This window comes from Diabrotica undecimpunctata, chromosome 3, assembly GCF_040954645.1.
Source record: "Diabrotica undecimpunctata isolate CICGRU chromosome 3, icDiaUnde3, whole genome shotgun sequence".
Taxonomy (NCBI): domain Eukaryota; kingdom Metazoa; phylum Arthropoda; class Insecta; order Coleoptera; family Chrysomelidae; genus Diabrotica; species Diabrotica undecimpunctata.
Genome location: NC_092805.1, coordinates 170,278,105 through 170,296,564, shown reverse-complemented (window position 1 = coordinate 170,296,564; position 18,460 = coordinate 170,278,105). Strand labels below are relative to the sequence as shown.

The window sequence follows — 18,460 nt, the reverse complement described above, 5'->3', positions numbered from 1 at the left end:
GTGGAGTCGTTTGAAGAACTTCATAAAATTTTGGAAATTCAATTGAGTAAAAAAGACACAACTATGCGTAAAAGTATTTCATCAAAAGAACGGCTTTCTATGACTTTAAGTTAAAGTTAAAGTCTATGACATATTTAAAATAAATCTGTGTACTTATCTCCAATTTGCAAATTGTTTACCTCGCCCTAAATAAAAAATGACCGTATTCCTTTCACAATAATGTAGTTTTATATTCGTTAAATAATCAATATTCCAATTAGCAAACTTTTAAAACTAAACTGTATACGTATGAAACAAAATACCTATGTATTTATAATAAAAACATGTTTATTTCTTACCGTATTCATTTTGTTGTACTGCAGTCATGGCCTCAAAATTGTCGCACATTTGCTTAGAAATTTCGACCCAGCACTGCTGCTTTTTATTTCTATTGCAGTAATCTGGCGATGCTGTATCCCATAGACAGGGATTTGATTGTACCAAACAAATAAATTTGTCATTATCAAATACAGCACGCTCCATTATTTAACTATATTCAGAAAACACCTTCTTTCTTTTGTTGCTCATTCACAACTATTCGACAGAAAATCGCGCGTCTATGGAATGTGGTGCAAAAGTATTCGTGTCTGAAAGCGTTCATTTAACGTAATGTTTCTTCTGTATCTGGCATACGCATTCAGTCGTCGGCGACAGGAAGGTCCGAGATACTGAATTCGGTATCTCGCATACTGTATCCGTCGCGCGTCCCGTGTGAAAAGCTCCATTTGAGTCTATGTAATATCTGCGTCTCGGATACGCGTATCTCGGATACAGTATCCTCGTCTGAAAGGCCACAAAGTCTAACAAGATACTCATTAATGTTCAGCTCAGCGTGGTGCTATTGTTAGAGGTGTGAAATTACATAAACAAGGGATCATTTCATAAAACAGGTAGATCTCCTGTGTTTGGGAAAGTATGTACTTACTATTTCTTTCTTATTTTTACATTTAATATTTTTCTGTTACGGTACTGTAATGTAAACTAATTCAATGCTGTATCCTAACGACTTTGGTAAAATATATTGCTTCCTGTAAAATTGTTAAACTGGTCATCTCATGTATTATGTTTTAAGTACGGAGAATTTGACTTCTCTTTTGTCTTGTGTCGCCAATACACACAATACAAGTGTACGGTTTCGTATTACGGTCACAATTAACAATACAATAGAGTGATTTATGGGTTTGTCCTCTTGCTACCGACCACCTCGAAGCGTGGTCAGAGGGTGGTTTCTGACCGTCTTAAGTCTCAACTCAAGCCACTTCATCCCAAGACAGCGAACGAAACACACCAAGTTTGTTGGCTCTCGTACCATAGAGCAGCGTCTGCGGGCGCCCCGACGCGGTACCAACGAGATTTCCTTGGCAACGACTAAAATATTTCAAAGGGTAAGTCTATATTCTTTGTACAAACATCAATAATGAGTAAGACCAGTTATTTTCCTAATTTATTTACAGTTGTGTTTGCTATTTGTCGCTAATTTATTCACAAACAAAATATCGCATTTTTACTTTATAATTATTTATCTATTATCATTTAACCAGCGACCTCTTAAGTTTTATACAAAACATCCTGTTTATGGAATTTCACACCCCGGAACAATATGACCCTCTTAAATAGCTTGTTAGCTTCTTAAATAGCTTGTATGTATTAGACTATACGCAAGAGTTTGTTATGGAACTTCAACAACCTTACTGTCTATAGTTGAATAACTCACAATTGATTTACAATTTACAACATGACTCCCAATATTCTCTCATAAAAACAAAAAAGAACCAATATTTACTTATTCAGTGAAACTAAAGATACTAGTTTGAAAAATGAATCGAGTACAACATATCACTGGTCCTTGCATTTGTCGATTATGAGAAGGCTACTGATTAGAAGAGTACAGACAACCAGCTGCGTGCAGGTAAGCACAAGCCAAAAAAAACAAGAAAGACAATAACGAATTAGCTAAACACGACCTTATACATGATATGATATCATGATTATTTCAAAAAAACAAAGATTGAATGCAAACCTGTACATTCACAATAACGAAATCGAACAGGTGCACAAATATAAATATTTGGGAACAATCGTTAATAACAACAATGACATCACAGAAGAAATAAAAACTAAAATTGGAAAGGCTCGAGCTGCTTTTGTTAATATAAAGGACATTCTGGGAAGTCATTACATTAACTTAAACCTGAAAATGAGATTGAAAAAGCAATATTGATAAACTAGAGGCCTTCGAAATGTGGATATACAGAAGAATTTTGAAAATACCTTGGACAGACAAAGTAACAAATAGTGAAGTTCTTCGAAGAATGAACAAAGAACGGGAGCTGTTAATCACCATCAAGAGAAGAAAGTTGGAATATTTTGGTCATGTGATGAGAGGGAAAAAGTACCGATTGCTCCAGTTAATTATCAGTAGTAATATCCCTAGGACATTGATAACAGACGAGATAATTTCATGACAATCGAAAGCTCGTTCCTTGGTAACAGCACGAAGCCGAAGGCTGAGTGCTCTTACCAAGCAACGAGCTTGAGAAATTTGTCATGAAATTATGAGGCATTCATCAATGTCCGAGGGATATTCGGCGGATAATTTTTCGAAAAAAAAAATCATAACTCAACATAACGAAACATTTATTTATTAAAAGTACAGTTAGTGAAAGTACAATTATTAAAATAAATGAACTCATAGTTTTCTTTCTCATATTGACGGCCCAACCTTTTAGTATCAACGCCAATTCTTCTAAGCTTCTATGTTCATTCAACTCATATTCTCGTCCGCAGCAAAATTCCATGAATATTCCCCAAATATATTTGTGACTGTAGGTTGTATTTCTGGGAATTTTTTCTTTGATTAGCGCATTTATACTTTGAACATTCTCATTGCCGAAACGTGACATTTTGAAATTTATTTGGATGAAGATGTCAAACTCGATCGTGTTGTCATAGGGATTGAAAATTGCACTGAATGCAATTATCAGTCTAATATTGACATGATTGGGTGAAATTGTTCCACATGACACAAAATGACGAAATTTAAATGGTTGTTAGAACAGTCGAAAAATTATCCAAGGAAAGATTCAGGGCAAACGAAGCGTGGGGAGACGACGTATATCTTGGCTGCGCAATTTAAGAGACTGGTTTAACAGCTTCAAAGATACGAATAGCAATGATGATTGCCAAACTCCGTAGCGGAGAGGGCACTTGAAGAAAACCTTATATAACTGACGACTTCCAGGGAATAAAAAGAAAAAAGTCTGTAAAGAAATTATGGATTTAGATTTATGATCCGTTGTTATATTTTTATATTTTTACCAAAATAATTACTAAACTTCATGAACTACAATCTCAAAAAATTAATGTATCACTTGTTTGGATTAAAGGGCATTGTGGAATAAAAGAAAATGAAGAAGTAGACGAAGAAGCTAAAATAGGAAGTAGAACAGGAGAATATTTAAGGTATAAATGTCCTCACAATGAAATTGCTTGCCACGTAAAGCCCATATTACTAACATAATGGAGAGAAATGTATAGAAGCAGTCAAAAAGGAAAATTTTATAAAAAACATAGTTACCGAGCCTCCTAGCCAATCTTGGTTCTCAAGACTGTCGGGAAGCAAGCGGTTTTTCTCTGTATTGTGCAGATTAAGGTTCAACCATGTTTTAACTCCGTAGTATAAATATAAAATAAAATTAAGTGATTCTCCTAATTGTCCATGCGGAGAAGAAGGTACAACAGAGCACATTATATTAGGCTGTTCTAAAATAAGTAATGAAGTAAAAGTATTAAGTGAAGAAATAACCAAAATACCCAAAATCACCAAACCATATAACCTAACCCAATTATTAAGTTCAGACGATTGTAATATTTATCAAATTTTGTATAAACATATTTTATGTATTAGATTAAGTTTATAACCTATGTTTTTTTCCCTTCGTGCAAAGCCCTAAGTCTATCCGAGGTCCACCTGTCTCGTCTAATCTAAATGCTCTGATCGACCCCTGAGCGTTAAATTGTATCCTAGTCTAATATCCCAAATTATATAAGATAAAAAGATGAGAAAAAAAATGTGTGTGTATATATGTATATAAAAACAACACACAACAAAAGTAAATAACTCAAAACAAGCTGAATATGTTATAAGAGAAATAAAAATCTAAGGTATAATTGTAAAATTAGATATATAGGAAATATTTCTTTGTAAAATTAGAGCAGGACTATGATTGTATAGCAAACGAGAAGAAAGCAAGGAGCACTCCTTTAGAGCTTCCGAACAAAATAATTCCATAAAGGTATGATGGCGAATGGACAGAGAATCCGAAGCCAAAAATGCACAAACACACATGATCCGTTGAATTTGTTTTCGCAAGGAGCTGGTATATATATATATATATATTCTATACACACATTAATAAAGTAAACAAAAGATCCTAAATATGAATTATGTAAAAGAATAATTTGTATGTATTTACGGATTATGAATGAATAAAGTTCCATAATCCTTAAAATTGATTCTATTCAAATTCTGGACTTTACACCAAAAATTGTATACATCGTACGATTTTATCAATGAATCATTAGCTGATAAAAAAATAACCCGATAATTGTGTAAGTAAATAAATTTAAATATACCTCTGTTTTCGGTTGTTAACTTATTAAGAATTACAATTGAAATATTGTTCCCAAATTGGTTTTTTGTAGTTATAGTGGCGCAAAATACTTACAAATAACTTTGAAAGAGATCTATAGGGTGTTTCAAAAAATAGTAAGACCGTCTCTAGGATAGGTAAAAAACGGAAAAATAATTGGGGTTTGATTAGTAAAAATTGTTACAGGGCGTTGAAGAAAAAAGTGTGCGAGTGTTTAGGAAACTCTAATGCAGCTTTTACGCGTTATGCAGAAAAGTTTCCTAGAAGAAACTTACCGAGTAAAAAAACATTTAGATCCGTTGCACGACGTTGTCGAGACACTAGGAATGTGAGACCAAATAAAATGAATTCGGGTAGGTCAAGAACAACAATAACAATAAAGAAAATATTATTTTAAATTTAATTGATCAAGATCCAACCGTTAGCGTAAGGAGTCTGGCAAGACAAACAAATACGTCTTCTTCAAGTACTTGGCGGATACTTAAAGAGCAGCAGCTATATCCTTATCATTAAAGACAAGTCCAGAACTTTTGTCAGACGATCTCCTGTTAAAGTGGGTTTTTGTAAAACATTGCACGAAAGGACAGCCCTCAATCCAAATTTTTTGAAATGCTTTCTTTTGACAGACAAGGCCAACCTTACGCGACAAGGTACGTTTAACCTCCATAATGCTTTAATGAGAATCCACGAGTTAAAAGGGTATCACAATATCAATACTCATTTAAAGTAAATGTTTGGGCAGCAACTTTAGGGAACAAATTAATAGTTTATCATATTCTTTCTGGAAATTTAAATGGTGATATGTATCTTGATGTTTTAAACAATTCCTTATTCGAGATATTAGAAGATTTAACGTTAAACGAGCGAAGATCTTTATTTTTTGTGTACGATGGAGCAACATCACACTTTGATAGAATGTGTCGTAATTGGTTGAATAACCATTTTCGGAATTGATGGATTGGTAGAGGTATAGAAGCTCCGATTCACTGGCTTCCTCGGTCATGCGATTTTAATCCTTTGGACTACATAGTTTGGTCGTATGTGAAGGAAAAGTCTATACTACACAAGTAAATTCACGTCAATAATTGGAAGACAGAATCCAACTTCACGTTATTGACATCATAGCTGATCCTCAAGGATTTAGATTAATGGATTGTTTAGAAAAAAGGATAGACTTGTGTATTCGTGAAAACGGAGGACATTTTGAAAACTTATTCTAATTGAATTTTATATTATGTTCTTAGTCTTCTTGTGATTTTATTTAATTAATAATTTGATCATTATTTTATACCAGCATCCGTTATTACTTCATAATTTTGAATTCAAAATATTCCGAAAACGGTAAACAGTATCGAATTTTAGTAGCGAGTACTTTTTGGTCTAGAATTGTATAATGTTTAAGTTCACTTGGAATTTTGATTAATAATTCTACCTTTAAAGAAGTTACGTTGAATAATACTTGTTACTAAGCCTGTAACCAGCGCCCTCCAGGAGAGTCAGATATAAAGACAAATTCATGGTATATACTTCTTCTTTTTCTATTTATTGGCTTGCATACTCGTGCATCTGCCAGCGCATTTGGTAGTGTTGCAACTCGTCTTGCAATGCTGCAACACTCAATTCATGATTAGTCTAGGCGGGATCTGTTTTCGATTGGACATTTTCCATAGGAAGCTATTTTTTTGCTGGAATCCCTTCAGGATGTGCCCAATATCGATAATCACGATATGCGCCAGTCACAAACCCTGTGCTAAATTTTTTATTTAACAAAATCTGAAAACAATTGAAAATTTCTCATTTTTTGGCTCCTATTTTCGTTTATAATTCGGAAAATATTGATCCTAGAGAAAAAATTATAACAAGTTAAAAGTTTCGTTATTCAATTCTACACAATATTTCGTTAGCTAGAAATTGAAAATTTAATGTTTATTGCTGAAAAATAGCAATAATTGAAAAAAAAAAGTACAAAAAAATTAAGTTAATCCTTTAAATGTTTTCGACTTTCTAAACTTGACCTACAAGCACCATATTCCGGCTAGAAAAACATTTTAATATGTTTAAAACGTGTGCTAAATTTTGTTAAGATCGGTCGAATAGGTTTTGCATAATAATTTTGCAACCCAGCCTACTGGAAAAAAATCGCAAATTTTCAAATTTATAGTAGGCTCTAAATAAGGCCCTCAGATAGTTGCAAATTTTTTTACACATAAAAGAAGGCTCAAACTTTCAAATGCTTTTTGTAAAATTCAAATCGGTTCACTACCGGAGAGCTTAGAAAATTTTTTAAAGTTTTAAACATTTTTTATATATATATTGGGCTTATAAACAAATTGAATAACTTTACGAGCTTTAAACATATCAATTTCAAAATTTATACACTTAAAGAACATTAAGAGACGCTTCTTTAACCTTCTCACAAAAAAAAAGATACATTCGGCTTACTGGCTGCCGAGATATTGAAGGTCAAAGTTGGTATACATTTGCCGTGTAACCATTAGTGATAGAGGGCTCGTTTTTAAACAAATACCCTCGTCTTGTCAAGTACTTTTTATATGAAAAGTTTTACGTAGTGCTTTTTATGGCAACATCAAGAAAAAAGACAAATAAAAAAACGTTTTCGCGTAAAATGTCGCTCGGAATGCATCATAGGTGGTGGTGGGGGACATTCACTCGAAATGTGAATCGGCGAGTTCAAAATCATAGCGCGCGCTAAAAATTGCATTATCTCGGCTTCTTTTTAACCAATTTTGCTCTTTTTTTTTAATCGATGTCTCGGATGACAAGGATTTCAAATATCATATTTTCAAATACCATTTTTAATTGCAAAATTGGGAAATTTGCAATAAACAATTGTATGTTAAACAAGTAATTGCATTTTTTCTTCATGCATTTTTTTTGGGCTTGCAATTTATACATTGAAGTAAATTGTTACTTTTAGTAAACAAATATGTATTTTTAAATTGTTAATAAATAATTTAAATTGTTAAAACAAAGGCAAACGAAAAAAAAATTTTTTTTCATAAATAAACTTTATTTTGACTCAATCTTCAATAATTTTTTTTAAAGTCTTTCTTTTTTTGGAAGGATAAGAATCTTCAGGTCTGACCTTGACCTTCAATATCTCGGCAACCAGTAAGCCGAATGTATCGTTTTTTTTTGCGAAAAGGTTAAAGAAGCATCTTTTAATTTTCTTTAAGTGTATAAATTTTGAAATCGATATGTTTAAAGCTCGTAAAGTTATTCAATTTGTTTATAAGCCTAAAAAATGTTTAAAACTATAAAAAAAATTCTAGGCTCTCCTAGTGAACCGATGTGAATTTTACAAAAAGCGTTTGAAAGTTTGAGCCTTCCTTTATATATAAAAAAATTTGCAACTATCTGAGAGCTTTATTTAGGGCCTACTATAAATTTGAAAATTTGCGATTTTTTTCCAGCACGCTGGATTGCAAAATTATTATGCAAAACCTATCCGACCGATCTTAACAAAATTTAGCACACGTTTTAAACAAATTAAAAAGTTTTTCTAGGCGGAATATGGAGCTTGTAAGTCAAGTTTAAAAAGTCGAAAACATTTAAAGGATTAACTTCTTTTTTTTGTACTTTTTTTCCAATTATTGCTATTTTTTCAACAATAAACATTAAATTTTCAATTTCTAGCTAACGAAATATTGTGTAAAATTGAATACCGAAACTTTTAACTTCTTATAATTTTTTCTCTAGGATCAATATTTTCCGAATTATAAACGAAAATAGGAGCAAAAAAATGAGAAATTTTCAATTTTTTTCAAATTTTGTTAAATAAAAAATTTAGCACAGGGTTTGCGACTGGCGCATATCGTGATTATCGATATTGGGCACATCCTGAAGGGATTCCAGCAAAAAAATAGCTTCCTATGGAAAATCTCCATTATGGTCTGAATTTCTACAGATCCCGCCTAGTCTAGATATGTATTAGCTTCCAATACATAATCGCATAAAATTTCATTACAATGTTGCCAATAGTTTCGACAAAATCGTAAAAAAATTGAAATTTTTTTTCTTCAACGCCTTTTATCTAGTTTGTTTGGTTTATCGGCTCGTGAATTTCCAAGGAAAATTTTGCATCGTTACTTCGGACTTGACAGGGGGTGTGTGTTGTTTAAGATCTCATTTACTGTTACTGTTTACGCATGAGGCTTTACTGTTCCGAGAAATTCTCGCCAGTACATTTGAAACTAGCTGTAACTCGAATTAAGAATCGCACGAGAGACACAAACAAAATAATTATCGAATCGCTTTGTATACCACAACATAACCCATCTGCAGTATTTGTTATTTTTTGTAATAATTATATCACGTTTATTATTTTAACAATTGATCTTATGATTTATCTACTTGTAGGGAAGCTGGCTGTACCAATCCACCCAATTGATGACAAACTTGAAGGTGGCGCAGCTGAAAGAACAACTTCGAAAGGAACAAGAGATAAAAGACAAGAAAAAATCGAAGGAGGAATGAGACGCAACGAAACTAGTATTCGCATTTTGCTTTTTAAGATCTACAGTTCTCCGAGGATTAATACTAGTCCTTAAGGCCACTTACTAACACTTTTTTCCTAGTATTATTGAGTCATATGACAATAATTGATACAAATTTTACTGTTGGTGTGTTTTTAAGGCAAATGACGTATTTTGTCGTGTTCATTCATTGGGTAGATTGATTTGCTGATATTTATATAACTTATCATAAAGTTAACGGATTAGGTGGGAGAAAAAACAGTTCTTAATAGGTGTTTAACTCTCGGAAGAAAAAAATTGAGAAGAATTCAGCGTGGGCATCACAAAAAAGTGATTCAAATGATAAGAGGTTTGTTTTTTTATTGTTTACTATCGATTTAATTTCCTACTTTTTAATATTTACATGAGTGTTGGATGTTTTTCCATTTTTGGTAGGATTTTCATATATGATAAACAAGTTTCGTATACTACGAATCCTGTTGATATTAATGTTCTTCCCAGACTTTCCCTATTTCCTTCCCTTTAGTGCATAGTAACTCTTCCTCGTGCTACTTCATAGAGTCCTTTCTTTTTCAATTCTTACTATTAGTTCCTTGAAACAATCTTCCAATTTACAAGAAAACGAAGGAATTTTTTCTGAACTCACTCTTTTTACTCCCTTGTACAGAAATTTTTCAATATCGAAACTAATCTATTAGAATAACCGTTTCTACAAAGTATCTTAGGCGATTGGTTTATATTGCGTTTGTTTTTATTTCGAAGATGTCTTCCTTCAGTGAAACCAGACGTAATCATAGCGTTAGCACAGATATGTTGTGTTTCTTGCATACCCTAATCCTCCAGAATAACAGCCGACTGCTAGAAAGGCCAAAATTACATTTACATACAAAAGACATGTCAAAAGGATACCAAATCTCGTGATAATCATGGATAGAGCGATGGGTGGATGAACTGTGGAATGAACACTTTTGGACTATGAAGGTCAACTCAACCTAGAGAAGAATTATGTCTTCAACTTTAAGTATGGGTAAAAGCATCATAAAAAGATGGATAATAGTTATGTGACTCCTCTGTTGTGGATTGCTTTGTCCATCACAATAACAGTGTTTTACAGCGTTAATAGGTATTTACTGGTCTTCAAAACCGCTAGTTGATTACTTCTTAACTCTCTTCCTGTTCTTGCTGTTACCAGTGATTCTTCCTGTTAGTATGTTGTGCTATCCTTTAAATAAAATGCTTGTTTTTTATTTCGAACAGTCTATCCACCACACGATACTGTAAAAATGATATCTAAAGAGTTATTTTTGTGTCAAACACGGTTATATTGACTGACAAAAATACACTTCTTTCTTTTATTTTTAATAAACAAAGTATTCATATGACTCAATGATATCATCCTTCGGAAAGCCGAATTTTTATGGGAAAACAATGTTTTTATAGTTACCACTTGTTATTACTCACAAAACAGTTACGTAGACGGAGTATTAGTATTTTAATAATTGACATATTTATAGCAGTTCTTGCACTGTTAATGACAGAGTATAAGAGCAATGGCTGTTACAGAGTAGAAACTTTTATCGCGGTCAAATTGAGTCTTGTTTGAAATGTTTAAGAGAAAATTGTATGTATAAAGAACAAAATAAGTATGGTAACTTTCATAAATTTTCGATCGAATACAGAATAGTAGGTCTAATAAATAATAATCACTTGGAGCCACGCCTGGACTGTAACATTGATTTCTAATTCTGACAGGTCCATAGAGCAGTGGTTCTCAAACTTTTTTAGTCGCGGCACCCTTGTAGGGCTAAAAATATTTCGAGGCACACCAACCCTTGAAGGGATTTGGGAAACGACAAAAAATGAAAAAAATACTCATTTGCTTTCAATATAAACTTTATTTCTGATCAATAACATACAGTACGTTTGATATGGAAATATCCTTACTTAACGTGATGAATGAAACTGTTTCGATGTTTTCATTATATCCTTTATAATTATGGGAATCTTTGTAAGTTTGACCCTCAAATCCCTTGACGCTTACAGTTTGCTTCTGTATTTGTTTTTAATGTAAGTATATGCGGAAAAAGAAGACTCACAGAGATAAGTCGATGTGAAACACACAAGTTTTTTCACTGCAACCTTGCCAACAACATTATTAAGAACTCTTCTTGGCTTCCTTTACGGTATTTGAGTTTTAAACTGCTATCTTCGCTGATCTGAAGTAGATTTTGAAAAACTTCATCTGTCATTCCGACAAGTTTATTTTTTGAGACGCACCAAAACGGGTCCATCATCTAGCTATATGTCATCTGAGTCAATGTCAGGAAAATAGTTTACAATCCTTTCTTCCAAACCTTGCAAATGAACAATAACAATTTCAAAGAAGTTCGTTTGAGGATTGATTTCATTTGTTATAACAAATTCCGTAATCGAGAGGAATTGTAACTTTTTTACGCAAGGCTTTGATTTTATCTAATTGTGCTCCTCCTTTGCCTTGAAGCGAAGTGGTGGTTTTATTTATTATTTCGAAGATGTCTGAAAGGTATCCCAATTTTAGCAGCCAATTGACATCTTTTAATTCTTGGATGAAATACTCCTTTGTAAATATGATAATCAGTGGATCTTTTAGTTCAAATAGTCTCCCTAAAATTGTTCCCCTCGATAGCCACCGGACCTCTGTGTGGAGCAAAAGTTTGAAGTGATCTATATCCATATCGTCAGCGGTGAGCTTTAAAAGGCGTGCTTGAAACCGACGGCCCTTCACATGGTTAATTATTTTCACAGAACCATCTAGTACGTCTTTCAAATCTTGCGGCATCTTTTTAGTTACCAAAGAATGGCGATGTAAGATACAATGACTGCTGGAGGCATTTTCTGCCACTACCTTTATTGTAGAGACGGCCCCTCTAATTTTACCAACCGTTGCAGCCGCTCCATCACTGCAAATATCCACACATTTACTCCACTCTATATCATTTTTTCTTATATATTCGTGGATAGCCTTGAAAATTTCTTCACCAGTGGCATAACTTTTAAAATCTTCACACATAAGGAATTCTTCTTCTATTTTCATCCCGAATGGAAACCTCACCAACACAAGCAGAACAGCAAGTCCAAGAACGTCGGTACTTTCATCAAGCTGTAAACTGAAGAATTCACAAGTTTTTAATCTATTTATAAGCTTTCTCTCTACAAAGTCTGAAATAGTGTGAATTCTCTTGCTTATAGTGCTGTTTGACATCTGCACATTATCAATCTTTTTCAGCCGCTTTGAGAATCTCTGCCATAGAGTATATAAGATAGAATGTGTAGAAGTTCTACTGACCGTTGAAGGCAGTGTGTTAACATTTGATTTTGCACACTTATTCTTTAGTGGAATATAATGAAGCTTAATCGTCATAGACAACTGTTATTAAGGCTATAACAAAAAAGTAGATGTTATAAATAATACTCACTTGGAGCCATCTTCCAAGATCCATGAACAATTGATAATCCAAATGCTTTGAACGAATATTACCCCTGAATGTATGCAACATAGATGCTTGCTCTATACAGCAGACAGTTGACAGTTAACAATGCGTTGTTGATAGTTGAATGTTTGGTGACAGTTGTAAACATATTCCACGAATAGATGCTGTCTACTTCTTTTAAAGTGGAATATAATGACGATTTATGATAATAAACGTCATTGAAATGAGGTTTAAACATGGGGTAGCCTGCCAGGTCGAAAATTTTTGGTGTCTACCTCGTAAATTGTACATTTTGGACCCAAAAATGGATTCTATCCCAAAACCAATATCCAACATCAACGTAGTATGGGGTAACAGTAGTAAATGGTATAATTGAAAGGTTCATAAAGAATGTAAAATCCATGATGTATACGTCTTACAAAGAATCTTGCCCCTAAATTTATACAACACAAATGTCTATCTGCAGAATACAATTGGAAGTGTTTTGTGGACAGTTGTCAATGTTTTGTTAACAGTTGACAATTTATTCGATGAATAGATGTTCCCTCCTTTAAAGGCTAGCACCAGGGCCGGATACACGGGGCGAAGTTACCCTCCCAAGGCAAATGTCTAGATCCGCCCCTGGCTAGCACACTACGATTTAAACACGTTCAAAGTAGTCGGCCAGGTCGAGAATTTTTGGCACCTACCTCGTGAATTATATATTTTTTGCACAAAAATGATTTCCATTGCAGAACCAATATCTAACAACCTTAACATACTATTTTCTCTTATTTGTTATCATTTGTGACTCATTTTATATTAACGAAAAATATTTTGACAATCTATATTAGATAGTGCTGGTGTAGTGTCTCTATAATTATCTCCATCATTACCATCAACGTTGTGGCAATTATATAAAGTTTAAGAATGTGTGCGACCTTATATGATATCAAGTTTCTTTTGTCGGGTTGTAATCTTGAATTTACAAAAATGGCGTGAACATATTAGGAAATATTTTTGAAAAGTTTTCAAATGCTGGGTCAAAATTTATATGAATTGTTTGATGAAGATTGACAGTGACAGTTAAAAGCACTAATATGGTAGTGATATATGAGCTATTGATGTGAAATTGAAGTGTCTGTTCGTGAAGTTAAACTCGTAATGTCAATCACACAAGTCGTGCTTTAATTGCAGTCACGATAATGACAGTTTATATAGCACCAATATAGGCAACTCACAATACTCTGGTGTGCAGAGGTATATATAAATTTAAAAATTGTAAAAGTCATTGAGTATACAAATCATAGTATAAAGTCATAATTCTTTATGAAACGTCATTGTTAGTGTTACAGTTTGGGAACTTTTATAAGTTGTACCTGATTGCCACAACTAATGGCACTATTATAGACACAGTATGCTCTAGCTAAAATTAACATCACAACGCTTAAACAAGCTTTTTCATGCTCTTTTAGTACTCTCCAGGCAAAAACGCTTCCGTTATACGTCACTGTCGCAGTACTGTACAGTATCCACCATCGAATTACGCCTAATATTTTAGATTAGGGCTTTAAAGTGCATTTACAATTTTTAAGTACTTACATTAAGTCAAATATATATGAGGATATACGTTTAGTTGTTACAGTGTTAAGATAAAGATATTCATGTTATTTTGTAAGCTTTCTATTTACATTATTTTTATCATTGACGTGGTTATTTTTAAGCGTTTTAATTTAATCCGGAAATTGGAAAGAAATTACGTAGAAAATTAACAATGAACAGACGTTGGGTCGATAAACCAACGTATTACTCTACTACTAGCTCAGGTCACTCAGAAATCGAGAAAGTGTATCACATGTTGCCAGATGAAGTGGGCGGAGCTAGTAATGCTATCAGGATAGATAATTTCTTACGTTTTAGTGACCCAATGGGACATTTTAATTTTTGAGTATATTTTTCATTACACATTTATCAGTATATTCCTTCAGTGCGTCATAATCACTCTGTTCTTGCGTTCCTTGTTGATATTAAGTTCGTTCCAGTATACTCTGCACGTTTATATAACTCGTAACGAATCACTTGTCAACTGGTTATCTGCTTATCTTTCTCTACGTCTTTTCTTGTCGCATGATCTCAATTGGACTTAGGTCAGCAGATACTACTGGCTACTGAATGTTGCAATTTTTACTATATTTATTCGATTAATTTCCTTGTATATCTGGACTACGGTTATCTTGTTGTTATCGACAAACCCCAGAATATAAAATATGAGCTGCTCGGATGTAGTATTGGTTTAAAATAAGACAGTGTCATCGATAATACACGGCTGAATTGCATCACGTAGTAAAATCCTGTCCTATTTCACAATTTTCGTAGAATATTTTTACCTAGTTAGAATTTAGCTAATTTTTTAAGTAAAATAATTAAATTATGGCCTCAGTGGTCCAAAAACTTTTCCATTTTTCATAGCAGTACCATTTCTGATCTATTTAAACTCCTACAATTTTACCACTTTTCATACATAATTTTCATAAAACTTTTAAATCGTCGTCCTTTTGCTACTTATCAAAGTTCTGCACAGTTCTCAAAGATTAAAGAGTTGTTTGGCACAAATCTTTCATCCGTGGAAGGCAACAACACGGCGAGCTGATGATATACACTGGAAAACAAGTAATATTTGTGAATATCTTCATTATTGAGAAGGTCTTGAATGCTGAACAATTTGTTCATATATATATATATATATATATATATATATATATATATATATATATATATATATATATATATATATATTCACCTATACAATAATTTATTACAGATGGGTCAAGAACGTGAATTTAAACTTAAGGTTGTTTAAAAGCACGTTCAAAGTCAGTCAAAAAAGAGACTTCCATACTGAAAAAGAAGGCACGTGCGAATGTCCTGTCGACAATTGTACACTAATCCACACAAGCGCTCGCTCTACCATCTTTACACCTCAACAGCATTGAGTTTATTTAGTTTTTATTAACAGTTTACTATTGTAACACTCTCAATTTTTAATTCACATTCTTGACTATTTTATCCGTTAAATGTTTTTAAAACTACAGATGGATTGTATATCGTAAGCCTAATTTATTATAAAGGGTAGTGACGTATGAATATGACAAAAATTGTGGTGTTGCCGAATTATTTGTCTTTTATGTGCTGAAAAATGAACTGGATTAAGTCCATGTACAGAAAACGTATAGTAAATTCATAAATCATCTATATTCAACGTTTTCAGTTGCATGGATTGTGGTAAAGTAATTGTTGTAGTAAATACTTTCATTTCATCTGTATATTATTGAAACCTGTTTTAGAATTAGAATATTCAACTTTTCTTTTTCTTTTCTAGTTAACTTTTCTGTCTTCTTCATCTGTAGTCCAAAAATTAGATTAGAGAACTTTTCACTCTACCCTCTTATCTACTTATCTATAGTTAGATATTGACAGTTTTTAACATACATCATACCCTCATAAAACAGAATGCACTATAAATGCAAACGTTATAAATTATAATACATGCTTATTGTAATTGTCAATGACGTCACTGTCTATTTATAATAATTTTTTCTTCCGTTAATTTGTTGTTTATTTCTATCTGTAAGTGTAATATTGATAATAATGCGGAAAATTTGTTAAAAATTCCACTAGTCATTTTGTAAAGGTTAAAACAAAATCATATGCCATATTGTAGTAACATCCGGTACAATTTTATGAGTAAGTTCTAGTAATTGGTTACTTTTCTTGAGTGTCCTTAGAAATTATTTATTCATGAAAATTGCTTAGTGTATTTTCTAGAAGAAATTATCGTGAAAAGTAAAAAAACTAGTGTTTCTGGCAGAAGTTGCCTCATGACTAAAGCCTTTTTGCGTTAACACTTCTTTCACTTGTATATTCAGAGTTTTTACCAATTTTTATGAATAGTTTGCTTGTACATAAATGAAAAATTTTAAACAATATATATACTCTTGTTTGAATTGAAATAAGTAAAAGTTTCAATGTTAGAACTTGTTCATGCGCTATAAGCTAGATTTACAGTAAAAAAAAAGACTGAATGTGTGAAATTTTTAGATTTGTATGTGTATATGTTGACAAATAAATGCTTTGTAAATATTTGGTGCATTATTTAAACCCATAACAATTATTATTATTGGACCATTAGTAATTGAAAAATCATGGAGGAAGCTTGAGATGGAGTGTCAATACAGTGCTGTCCACTCAAAGACAAAATTTTTTACATTCAAATAATGTTCTTAAATTGTCAAATTTAAGAGTATCTACAATTTCTTAAATTATTGTGCACAAGTTTACAAGAATATACATTTTTTTGGCTACCCCAAACCAACACCTACCCCGTCTAAATTAATTAGATTGAAATCAGTACTACGAGGTGGCCAAGAAAACTGACTCACACAACCTTCCAGGGCGTTTGAAAAATATAAAGACTTCTTTCACTCACGTCTTCAAAGAATTTTTGCCAAGTTTCATGAATAGTCTTTATTGTGCGAATTAGAACAGACAATTAGGAATGCAACGACCGCAAAATCAGTAGGCCAAGATCAGTTAACCACTGAGTTAATTAAATGCATTGACGAAGAAACACTGCATATACTTTTAGATCTACTCAACAAAGTATATACAACAGGAGTAATAATCGAAGTTTGGTTGCTGTCCTCGTTTTTAACACACCAAAGTCAGTACATGCGACAGAATGCTCTCAGTACAGAACAATTTCCTTAATAATCCTCACACTTAAGATATTTCTCAAAATAATACATGGAAGACTATAAAAAAAATAGAAGATATAGATGACACCCAGTTTGGATTCAGCGGAGGACTAGGAACGAGAGAGGCTCTGTTCGCTTTTAACGTTCTAGCTCAAAGATGACTAGATATGAACCAGGATCTCTATGTCTGCTTTATAGATTATCAAAAGGCTTTTGACAGAGTACGACATCAGAAACTCGTAAAACTGTTAAAAGAAAAGAATGCGGATAGTCGAGATATACGGGTTATTGTCAAACTGTACTGGAATCAAAAAGCAAAGGTTAGATTCGCAAATGTCGATACAGAAACTATATAACTCAAAAGAGGTGTTAGACAGGGTTGCGTGCTGTCCACATTGTTATTCAATCTGTACAGCGAAGCTATTTTTAAGGAAGCAATATCAGAGGAACAACGCGGTATATCAATAAACGAAAAAATCTTGAACAACATAAGATACGCAGGCGACACCGCTGTTTTTGCAGACAGCCTAGAAGCACTGCAACGCTTAGTAAATAGATTACATAAAGTCAGTATAAAATATGGACTACAAATTAACTTTAAGTAAACCAAAAGCATGATTATTTCTAAGCAACATACAGTAGGAAGGCCAGATATCGAGGTAAAACAAGTAAAAAGAGTGAATAACTACAAATATCTGGGAACCTGGGTAAATGAAAACAATGACCAAGGTAGAGAAATAAGGACACGCATTGAAATTGCCAGACAAGCATTTATAAAAATGAAAACGTTTGTTAATCGAAACCTTCCTCTGGAGTTGAGGATAAGAGCCTTAAGATGCTACGTTTTCTCGACTTTATTGTATGGAATGGAAAACTGAAGACTAAAAGTGGATAATATAAAGAAAATGGAATCATTTGAGATGTGGTGCTATAGAATTTTGAAAATATCATGGACCCAACGAGTTACAAATGCAGAAGTGTTAAGAAAGCTACAAAAGGATTGCGAGGTCATAAAGCACATCATAACAAGCAAGCTGGAATATTTGGGCCACATTACCAGAGCTGCGAAA

The 18,460-nt window shown here is 32.9% G+C and overlaps 2 protein-coding genes across 2 annotated transcripts in view; one reads left to right on the top strand and one right to left on the bottom strand.

Moving 5' to 3' along the window:
- Positions 1 to 16,776, top strand: part of Tmem18 (transmembrane protein 18) — a 42,256-nt gene extending 25,480 nt beyond the window's left edge. The window contains exon 4 of the mRNA XM_072527548.1: positions 9,072 to 16,776. Coding sequence (XP_072383649.1) covers positions 9,072 to 9,188 — 117 coding nt within the window. The 3' untranslated portion in view covers positions 9,189 to 16,776. The remainder of the gene's footprint in view (positions 1 to 9,071) is intronic.
- Positions 11,592 to 12,428, bottom strand: LOC140436136 (zinc finger BED domain-containing protein 5-like). Its single transcript, XM_072524843.1, has one exon. The coding sequence runs from the start codon at positions 12,426 to 12,428 to the stop codon at positions 11,592 to 11,594; it is 837 nt and encodes a 278-aa protein (XP_072380944.1).
- Positions 16,777 to 18,460: the final 1,684 nt, after the last annotated feature.

Bases quoted from the DNA above. Each gene is read 5' to 3' on its own strand.
- LOC140436136 (XM_072524843.1), bottom strand. From the start codon at position 12,428: ATGTCAAACAGCACTATAAGCAAGAGAATTCACACTATTTCAGACTTT.